General features: G+C 48.7%; 1 protein-coding gene across 1 annotated transcript in view; it reads right to left on the bottom strand.

Annotated features, from left to right (window-relative positions):
• Positions 1-519: 519 nt before the first annotated feature.
• The window catches only part of GLS (glutaminase), an 81,811-nt gene continuing 70,932 nt past the window's right edge, over positions 520-11,398 (bottom strand). The window contains exons 15-18 of the mRNA XM_046018500.1: positions 5,792-5,853; positions 4,589-4,665; positions 4,441-4,504; positions 520-1,726 (exon numbers count right to left, since the gene is read on the bottom strand). Of these exons, the coding sequence (XP_045874456.1) occupies positions 1,570-1,726; positions 4,441-4,504; positions 4,589-4,665; positions 5,792-5,853 (360 nt within the window). The 3' untranslated portion in view covers positions 520-1,569. The remainder of the gene's footprint in view (positions 1,727-4,440; positions 4,505-4,588; positions 4,666-5,791; positions 5,854-11,398) is intronic.

Raw genomic sequence — 11,398 nt, 5'->3', positions numbered from 1 at the left:
GGGAAAGGACTGTCCGCGGTTTCTCCCGAGCTCGTGCTGTCTAGGGAACAGAAGGGCAGTGGCCGAAGCCTCTGACTTTGACTGGAAGCAAAAATGGAAGCATTTGGAGGGGGTTAGAGGGGAAAGGGCCCTTCGGCGTGATAAAGGCTGGAAGCCGCGGTGCGCGCTGATAGAACGGGGGAAAGGAACTCGAACTTGCTACAACAGCTAGCATCTGAGAGTGAAGGACTTTGTTCATTTCACTCAATAGGGCTTTGAAAAAGTTCACTTGGACGTGTATGTGCCTGTGTGTGCTTAATATTGGAAATCCCCATTAGCAGACCCCTTTACCTCCAGGGTATGACAGGATGAAGCACAGGGACGTTCCTCCCCAAGACAACAGTGGGTCTCAATTTAAAATGAGGCCTTTTCTTAACTAGAGTCGGCCATCAAGTATATAGCAATTATACAGCAGAGAATCAGGAGAAAACGAGTGATCTGGGGGTCCCCCCAAAAGAACAAATACCTTGATGCCTTTAATTGTGGGCTTAAAAACAAATGATAACTGTAACAGTTCCCATACCATCGTAACAACTTTGGTAGCTTAGAGTGTTGATCTGAATTTATCCTCGTCTTTATCCTGGAAACTGAAATGTATCTTAAAGAGCTGGGGTAGCTCATCCCTTCCTTTTTTAGGTTGATGAATTTGACGAATTTGTACTTAGCTTAGTAATTTGTCTCTGGTTCCTCACCTGTAGACAAATGGCATAATTGTAGCTTGGGTGCCAGATAATGTGAGACCTTTTCTGACTGACGGTGGAAAACATGAAAACTGCATAGAGTGCCGGCTCCCACATTCCCAGCTAAAGCGAAGAGGCAAATCGCCAAACGTCTGGGAAAGTGAGGCTGGACGAAGGGGGATATAGAAAAAGGAAAATTTCCCCCAAAGTATTATATAACTACATTCACATAAATCTTTTGGTCACCAAACATATCTTAAACAGATTCCCTGATAAAGTCTAATCAGAATTGGTCTATGCTACTACAAGTTGTTAACTATTTAAATTTTTAAAGAGTCACGCCAGGAAGCTAGGGTGTTGGGAGACATTTAAAACACATAACCCTAAGTGCATATAGTTGTTCAGACACTCAAACTAAATCTACACTTGAAGTCCTGAAAAATCACACTCTTTTTGCTCCTAAAGGCAGTCTTGACGCATCTGGACAGACTATACAACAGAACTTATTTTGTAAATGCCTAAGTTCATCATACAAATTGAAAATTCACAGAACACACAAAAATCATAAAGTCCGCACAGTTAAGCTAGCATCGGTAACTACTTCTTTTACATCAAATTATACAATGCACGAGGTAAATATTGCTCACATTATGGAGGGAGATTGTTTTATTTCTATTTTTTCCCAAAGAGATCAGATTTGTCCTGTGTGTACAATGAAGAAAACTCCAGTAACACTGAAATGACAAATGTCGTAAAATATACATCACTACCAGATAGAAATACACATGTTCTTCATAATCATTTTCCACAATTAAATAGGTAAGTGATTTCTATTTGGGGCTTAAGACGGTTATAACAATCCATCAAGATTCTTATGGACCGTTTGGTTTTCTTTTCCGTTGTCGGAATCTCCTTGAGGCGTGTACTGGACCTGGTACTCCTGGAGGATTTTAAATACATCGTGGTGTCCGAAGTGCAGCGCTTCGTCCATGGGCGTGTTATTCCACCTGAATAAGTAGCACAACACAGACGGGGCATTAGATCGTGCCCACACAGAGATGAAAACCGAGCGTTCTGAGATGCTAAATCTAGCAGGCTTAAGGGCCATTCAGATTTCGCCACTTTATCGCTGTTACACGGAAGGTACAGAAGGGGATTCATAATTCAAAAAGAGGTCTTACAGGCCACTTGAGATATGGGGAGGAAGGGAAAACCAGCGGTTGTTAGAAATGGATCTTGCAAAAAAAAAAAAAAAAAGAAATGGATCTTGCTCACATATCTAAGTGCGTATGGAGGGGAGGTTCTAGTGTGGACAGATACCTCGGACTCCTCAGAGGCTTCCTGAATTTTAATTTCATAAAAAGCCCACAGGATCACTCCTTAAATAAAATATTCAAGGAAAAGTCAGGTATATAACACCCATCACCCTATCCTTTGATGGAAAATTTGTGTTCCTGTCAATTCAAAAATTCTGACCAATCTCAGGAGTCTGGGAATGACTGTGACCTCATTAGGGCCCAGACCCACACGGGAGGAGCGGCCTCAGCCCCAGAGGGCTTGACATGCCCCTCATCTCTGGTAAGGATGGGAACCAGGGCCTCAAATGGACCACTGCACCCCCAGAGCATTAACGACGCTTTCCACGGTGTGTTTCTGGGGTGTGCTGCTCAGTGACTGGTGAAGACTGAAAGAGTTGCCAGCAGTGACTAAGCAGCTCAACAGCCCTCGGAGAGAAGAGAGAATACCGTGAACTCAATGCAGGCAGGGGAGAGAGAGAGAATCCGTTTCCTGACACTCGACACAACTACTGAGTCTCTCTCCCTCTCTCGGCGCTGAGCTTCTCCATGGCTGCCAGGCGCCCAGACTCCCACTTTTTCATGCGCTACTCCCCCAGCCTTCTGGGTTTCCCTCTTGCCATTTCTTCTTTCCCACTCTGCCTTCAACCTTTTACCTCCTTAATGGGATCACGGCAGGGAACTGAGGTTTTTTTTTTGAAAAGTCTCAGAAAATATTTCTGGATAAAATTTGGTAATCTTCATTTTAAAAATCAGGTAAGTCGTATTTTACATGCATCTTCGTGTTTCTCCAATAACAGCTCCTTTTCCACACTGGCCGTCATTAATTTGGGGAGTTCGTGGCCTTAAACGGTGGGGGGGGGGGGCTATTCAGGCATCTACAGCATATAAGGAACTTTCTGGAACAAGCACGTGTTAACGGCAAGTTACCTTTCTGACAACTCTTCCTCCATGAAATAATACAAACTGTCCACTTCAAAGAATACATTCATTCGAGCCTACTCTACAGCTGAGGGAACACTGACTCTGTGGGATGGGAAAGGAGCTGTCTCGGTTTAGCTTGTATTCTAGAGTAGCTGAATATCCAGTGACCAAGTTACCCACTGAACTCCTGCCTGTCAGGTGGGCGCATCTACTTCCACATTCCTAGAGGCCAATGTAGGGCAAAACCCAAAACATTTCAGTCTCTAGATATAAAGGATAAAATACAAAGCACAGTGTCTGCAGCACGTGTCGGTGTTTCAGCTGGCATGAGACACACGCGGCACGAGGCTGGGTGGGGGAAACACACTCTCCTCGGCGTCCTCCTCTAGAAGGAGCTGGTATGAACGTTACACTTGGGGACCAAAGGGGGGTTGTCTCCCCTAGCGTGAGGTTTGAGAATGTCGCCGGTAAAGGTCACGGTGAGAGAAAGTGCCACCATTCTTACATCACTCCTGACAATTTGCAGACTTTGTAACTTTTCTGCATTTCTTGCCAGCAGCTGGAATTAATAAAACCCAAACTTCTCATTTAAAAACCAGTGAAACAAAGATCTAATGGCTAGAAAACGATCAACTTGCCCCAAACTTACTGATATAGTCCTCAAATACCCAATCCAAAACTCCTAATGAAACTTATCAAACCTCTCTCTCAAGTATTTTTTCCTTCAATTCTTAACCTTTATTCTCATTACGGACTCATCCAGTTCCATAACTCCAGTCACATGACGTGCAAGTCTGTGGGCCCGGAGTTGACCTCACGGATCTGCACGCGTGACAGAGCCACACTCGCGCCTCCCGGGACCGTCCGCTCCGGGGACGGCATTTACGTCCAGATGAAAGGCGGTTTGCCCCGTGCCTCAGGACAGAGCGGAGAGGAGCAAAGTGTACTCCTGGCAGGTTTCTCCCGCTGCAGACACGGCGCCCTTCTCCCCGTTCCGTGCCTTCAAATCTCATCTCTTCCCCAAAGCACAGATTAAAATTCAACTCCACAGAGCCTTCTAACACCGACACCAACCAAATGTAGGAATTTCAAGAAAGTCTAATATATTCCTTTTAGCGTTCTAGGACAGTGGCTTTCTTAACATGCTCCTATAAATGTTTATCTTGTCTACCTGATGAACTTAAAAGCCTCACAAGGACAGAATTCCTATTTTTTTCTTTTCCAATACAAACCACTGTTTTCTTCCTACAGTGTATTGACTGAAAGAGTAACCCAAAAAATTCTGAATAAGACCATCCTTCGATGAGACAGGATATGGGAGAGAGAATGATGAACCTAGCAGAAACGAGGTTTTGTCTGTCGCCTTGGTAAGGCAGCGCAGCGAGCTGAAGAGCGTCTCCAGGATGCAGTGCATTTAAATATACGATCAGCTTCAACAGTATGGCCCTGTATAACAAATGCCGACTTGCCAGCTGTGTGTAGAAGGAAACAGAAGTGCTCACCTGTCCTTGGGGAAAGGGTTGACTTTGCACGCTTCCAGCAAAAATTTAACTACTTCAACATGACCTGTATCCAAAACAAAACAGGCAGGTTTTAGTATTAAGTTATATCTGGGAAAAGAAAAAAGAGAAAGAATGGTTCATATATTACCCTCGGCGGCGGCTACATGCAGGGCTGTTCTGGAGTCGTAGTCTCGCTGCTCCATGTCCATGGCCGACAGAGCAAATCTGAAAACGCGCGAGAATAGCTATTCGTGATCTGCGCGATAGAATTCACACTTGTCACATTTACCCCATCGATCTAAGGTCTTGGGAGACAAGTAAGCGCCATCCTGCACGAGGCTCACTGATGTTCAACCACGACACTGGCCTCTTCGGGTAAATGCCACCTCCCCGCTCTTCCTGAGCTTTGTTCTTTTCGGGTAAAAGGAAATCTTCGCCAACTGTCCCAGAATTCAGCTTCATTACGTTAAATGTTCAAAACTCAAGAACAGGAGCATACTAAAGTTTGTCTCAGAAGGGCGAGAAACTAATACCTATTACCAAAGTTAAATGTTTTTACTGAGGCTCCCCTTCTATAAAATAACATTTTATAGTGTACAGTGTACAAGTACTAATCAGGGAACTTTAAAAAGAACTTTTAAAGTGCACATTGTTCTACTGAGATAAAACTACTAGAACATTATGGAAGTTTGAGGGGGAAAACATGTTGGGCTTGCTACGCTTATAGACTGCAGAATGAGCGCCACAGCGGCGGCAGCTAACTCTTCTTTCCCGTCAGTAATTACTTCTTTTCTCGGGTGAGAACAATTAAGATCTGGTCTCCAAGCAACTTTGAAGTGGATAATGTAATACTGTTGGCATAAATGCTAATCAGACTTTAAGACAAAGGTAGGAATTAAGCAGAGATATTTTTCCATGTTCCAATTCAGTTGCTACTCCGTACAAGAAGTCGCAGGTTTAGTGTGCAGCGCTCCACAACCCTTCTCGCCCCGGGGATCTGCCGAACACTAAATGCCCCTCTTTTCACTCCCCCTTCACCTCCAAATGTGGGAAGGGGAGAGGAGATGGGGCCGGAGAAAACATTATTCAACTCCAATAAAACACTAATGAGCCAGATTAGCTGAACAGGCACACTTGGGTGGACAGAGGTCTAGGCTTCTTGGGAGGTAGAAAAGGACGAAACTACACAGGAAGACTGAGGCACTGGAAGCGGGATTTAGAATAAATTTGGGTCATTTTTATTAGAAATGGAAGTGAGACTTTAGCCTTAAGAAATGGCCACCTGCCCCAAAGCAACTTCACAAACGCCTGTAAACCGTACGCCGAGCCCCACGCCACCCCGTGAACACACCTCCGGAGCGCAGACACATCTCCGGTGTACGCGGCAAACAGGAGGTTGATCACGGACTTCACCTGCGGAGAGAAGAGAGTTCAGGCACCCTCGGGGAGGAAAGCAGAGAGACTGTGCTGCTGCCCTGGCGGGGAGCTCCATGGGCTCTGAACTCTTCACGCGCACCAAGTTACCACAAGGGCACTTCTATCACCAAAAAGGACACACATGTAATTTTTTTTTTAATAGAGGGTTAGGAGAGAAAATTCATCAGTAAAGATAAGCTACACAAAAGAGTGGAATAATACTGGCATGAAAGTGGAAATCTGGGACCTGGGAAACACACATAGTTGGGGCAAGTGAAAATTGTCTAGAACCTTTCTAATTTCGTTAGTCTCGGTACCGTGAGTGGACTTCTTATACTCCCCAAATTCACATCGCATCTTTGTTAAAAAACTAAATCATGCTATATAACAGTCTAATCCCTGCCAGCAATCGCTGCCCTCACCAATCACCGGCTTCTCTGGAAATCCTGAGACAACGTTCAGTATTAATCACCTTAAAGTTAAGGACTACACCTCCCTGGAAAGACAGTCTTCAGGTCGATGCCCAGGGCGTCTAAAGTAGGGCGTCCCAGAGCCTGTGGCCACTGCCTCTGCTTAAAAGGTGGGTGAACTCCCCAGATTTTAAGTCACTGCTAATGAGTGCCCCAAGACTTCAACGTGTATCTTCTGACAGTTACCCACCCGCTTGTCCTTACAATTAAGGAAAAGCCTAGTTATCCTAAAAGGTCATTCGATTTTGGCCTTCCTTCAGAGACTTTATCCAGCCCTGTTCCTGAGAAACCGCTGAACACACAATGTGAATACTACAGAAATTCCCACCGTCATCTTTTGCAACTTCCATATCCATGTCGATGACCCCACTGGCAGTGGACTCAAGGGTTGAAAACAGGAGTTGAACTGGAGGGATGGAAAGTAACCCGGCTGCCCACCAACAAAGCCATAGGCCTGGGACATGCGCTGCCAAGAGCTTAACCGGGACCCTTCCCCTTTCCACAATGGCTTCCCTCTCCCCGTGGCTCTCCTTTTAAATCAAACTGGAACTTGCCATGGCTGGACTTCCCTGGGTCAGCATTTTCACAATATGTTCTGTAGAGGCTGCACACGTGCTCCGGGAAAAAAGGGTCCTATAGGCAGGTATTTTCTTAAAATATTAAATCCCCTTCTTGGAGATTCATGGGCGTATGAAAGGATCTGTCAAGTTCTGCAGTACAAGAACCTGTCTAACGAGCTGAACACACGCCCCAGATTTTACCAGTACTGTAGACGTTACTCCAGAAAACCACCCCCTCGCTCCTCTGTCCACCAGCTTCCCTTCCAAGCCGCCTGCTCCTGGCCAGCCTGTGCTCTGCGGTCAGTCTCCTGCTAACCCTGAATCTGGAACCATATTCTCACGGAGGTGGAGGGGAAAGCTTCATGGAATCACACAGAATGTTCCGAGAGGATATAGTAGCACCTCTCTTCCCATTTCTAACTGTCCTAGTCCCACACCTCAATTTGATAGATTTTAGGAAAAACAGCCTTTTGAAAAAGTGTGTTCGGGTGATTTTGATAGGCGCTCTTCTTGGTTAGAAACCACTGTTCCGAGTGCCCTTAACTTTTTTTTTTAATTGGATCCAATTGGAATCTCCAATTCCCCTCGTGGTCTTGGGCCCACGGAAAATATACTGGTGAGCTCTTACAAAGTCTTCTTCAAATTTCCAGCTGGTCTCTCATCAGTGCTTGACAATTTTCTTTTTTTCCGATTGATTCCCTTTCGCTCTGTCTTCAGGCCTTTTAATACCAATGGCGTCCCCTAAAGCAGATGGCCCTGACCACAGCTGTACTTCCATAGCTCCTCTCACTTCTCCCTCCTCTTACACAGAACACCCGCTTCTCATACCTATTCTCCCTTCTTTCTCTCCAAACCTCAAAGCAAAGCACATCTATCCCTTTTCACTGCTGAGACTAACTTCTTTACCTTTCCTTAAAATATATATCCTCCCAGTCACCCGAACTTGCCCCTCATCGACCCTTCTTGTTTCCACAGCTGCAACTTTCCCTCCCTCACTGGTACCCCGATTTCTGCCTTAATACGGACACAACGTCAACCTGCTTCGAAAAACCAACCTATAACCCTACCGCGACCCCATCTTGGTGCGTGTTTTCTGAAAGTAGCTTGTATTTTTAGTTCCCTGCAAATCGCCTCCTCATCCACGGCCACCTCCACGCCCCGAGCTCCCGCAGCCTTCCCGCCCGCTTCTCGGCCCCGCCCCGCCTGCCCTTTGACTCCGTCTTCCGCGGGGCCCAGGGCGAAGGCCCGGAGGGCAGCCCCCATCCCTCTGCTGTGCGGGTCCTCAAAGGTCTCCCATCCTTTCGCCCGAATGACTCCCAGTCTACGTCTTCAGTGGAAATCTTTGCTCCTAAGCCGTCACTCAGCAGCCGGCTTGCCCGTCAGCCGCCACTGCACACTCCAGAGCGGCAGCCCTGGCGGCTGGGGAGGCTCCCGCCGGCCGGTCTGCCCGCTCGACGGGGCGTCCGCAGTGCCCCGCGCGCCTCTCACGCTCGCGCACGAGGCCAACTCGAGTCCCGCCTCCCGGCCCCTTACTTCCTCCTCCGGGCTGCCTCGTCGCGGATGACGCCGCCACCTGCCCGCAGCTGGGCCCAGAGCCCAGAGCCACCTGCTGCAGGAACTGCGCCGGCTGAGCCCCCAGGACGCCCAGCCGGGTCGGGGCAACCAGGCCCGGCTCCTCTCGCCCCGCGGCGGTGTCCGGCACCCGAGGCCCCCGATGCGAGGAAGGGAGCCTTCGCCGCACAAACGCGCTGAGAAGGTCTGCGTCGGCAGAGCAGAACCCGCTGCATGGACCCCGCGACACTCCCTGGCCGTTTCTCGCAACCCCGCGCAGCCCGCGCACCCTGGCTCGGCCTCCAAACCCATCCGGACGCCGCCCCGCGCCGCCTCGGTAACTCGGCCCCAGGCTCCCTCATCCCCGCCGAGGCCCCGTCGCCGCCTAACGGGCCGCTCCCCGCCACTCGCCGCCACGGGGCCTGAAACACAGGTCACAGCCGCCCAGTGACTTCCCGTCACACGGGGGTAAGATTCAAACCGTGTCCCGCGGCTGTCAGAGCACTCAGGGCCCCACTGCCCGCTGCAGGGCGCGGCCGCTCCCCCCTCTCCGGCCCGCGGCCTCCGCCAGCCCGCGGGCGCCTGCCGCCTGGGGCCGGCCCGGAGAGGGGAGCCCCCGCGCTCACCTTCCGGGTCTCCGCTCAGATGTGCTCTCACAGGCTCTAAAATGCCTCCTGTTCCTCATTCCTGACCCCGCCTCGCTTTTTCTCTTGCGGGCGCTCATCATCTGACATCATATACATTTCCCATTACAGATCTGATTTTACATAAACACACATTTAGATTTGTTTCCTGTCTCTCTCCCCCATTGAGTGTAAGCTCCAGGGGAGGCGACCCTGTGTCCACTCCCGCACGTGGCCGCCGCTCACGACGATGCGGGGACAGCAGTCCGCACGCTGTGCGCCTTGTCGACACCCGCCGTACCGCAACTCAGAGTGTTTACTAAGTCGATAATCTCTCCCAAAGCAGCCAATATCCACATTGTCACCACCACCACGTGGGGACCAAACCGTACTCGTTACTACTTCCTCTACCTCCTTTGACTTTTACTGCAAATATCACATTTGTTCAATCCTAACTGCTGCCTCTGCTTCCGGCCCTTCCACCACCAAAACTCTCCCACGTTTCTACTCCCCTTTCCCAAACACTGCTCTGGTCATTAAGGTTTCTCAGCATGGGAGCGCCAAAAAAAAAATCCCCAAATCATTTTGGAGAAAATTTCAATTCTTCAGCCTTGCATGCACGATTCCGCACTCTGGCTACCTCGTTGTTTCCTTCCGAACCTCCACAGAACAAACCTGGTCTTAGCCACTGCTCTTGTTTTTACCTTTGTGTCTTTGCTCCTTCTTCTCCTCTTGGGAACCTCTAGAGCCAAACCCTCCCGTCCTCCAAGGGCCGCCGGAAGCCTCTGAGACCCCTTCCTGGCTACCACCCTGCCTCAGGCATCTCACCCAGTGTCCACTCTCCATGTGCCCTGCTGCCCGTCGCCCGCAGTGTTTCGTGACAGCATGTGCCCAGGGGTCATCAGTCAGACCCCGTATCTCCCACTGCAACCCTGAATGTAACTTTTGCTCCTGCGAAGCCATAGTACACACTTTTTATTGCCTGAAAGCCTCTTTTCTCCACTCTTTTCCCACCACAGTGTGATTCGCAGCCCCTCTCCAGGAGCTCTCTCCGATCTGTTCAATCCGAAGTCATCGCTTTCTCCCACACTTCCCTCCCCACGGCACTACCGCGTACGGTAGATTTACTCACGTGTCTCACTTCGCTCCTCTGCCCCCCCGAGAGATCCAGAGTTCCAGCACGGATCCCACTAAGACGTTAACTACCCGCAGTTCTTATTCTTCCAAGTATATTAGTCCTTCTGAGCCATAAATCCCTGATGATTTCCAGTGACTGCATGCGGGAACTACATCCCCTTCATAAAATTCTGAATTCAGAGCAAGCTAGTTTGAAGAGATTTTTTCATACATTGTATGTGTCACTTAATTATTCAATATTTCCAAAGTTCTAAAACTACGTATTAAATAAGGCCCAAGCATGGCTGGTTTTAGAATATAATCAGTTCACTGGAGTTTAACACTCTACTCACAAGCGCGTTTCAGCTCAGAGAGAAACATAAAATGAGGAAAAAAATCAGGAAACTGCAATGTACAAAGGCTCTGTGATTTATCGGGGGTAAAATTCTAGCTTGCCTTAAACAAATTATTAAAGGGTAACATGGAAACGCAGTATTCATCCCATGAAACAAAAAGCTAGCTGCAGGACTGAATTTGGTCCAAGTCATAGATCAAGACGAGAAGGAGCTCGATCACAAAATGAGCGCCAGGCACTTCTCGACGGAAAAACATTGGGGGAAGCAAAGGCACGGGCACCATTTAAAACCACATTTACTCTGTCAAATAAATAAAAAATTTAAAAAAAATTAAAACCACATTTACGCCAGCAAATAGCCACCTACATTTTTAAAGTTTGCATAAATCACGAAACGAGCTCTGAGCAGAATGCCAAGAAAGAAAACGGAACGGTCTAACAGTTCCGAGACAGCAGATGGGGCGTTCCTTCACTTAGGGACGGCGCACTTCCTGGTCTTAGGGGGAGTCCCGCCTCCCCAGCTGCCCTGGCGCATCCTCTGGAGCCACGAGCACCGTGAGCCAAACCGCAGGGTGAGGACGGCCTATGAGAGGCCGCGTGTGACCCCAAACCAGCCCTCGCAAACGATGAGCATGTGCTCACCACTGATCGAGGCTCAGTCCCCCAATTCCCAGCAGAGACTTGGGTTATGTTACCTTGAAAATACCTGTCAAGAAGGCCAGTGTAGACAGCAGGGAGTTAACATGAACTGCGGAGACAGATTCATCCGTCGTGATGAATCACTCCTTCGTACAAAGCAGCAGAACACACAGAGCTCAACAGTGGCCTATACCTGAAGGGCTCGGATGATTAATGTCCGCTTCTCCA

This window comes from Meles meles, chromosome 9, assembly GCF_922984935.1.
Source record: "Meles meles chromosome 9, mMelMel3.1 paternal haplotype, whole genome shotgun sequence".
Lineage (NCBI taxonomy): Eukaryota > Metazoa > Chordata > Mammalia > Carnivora > Mustelidae > Meles > Meles meles.
Note: the sequence above shows the minus strand (reverse complement) of the source record. Positions and strands in the feature narration are given on the sequence as shown.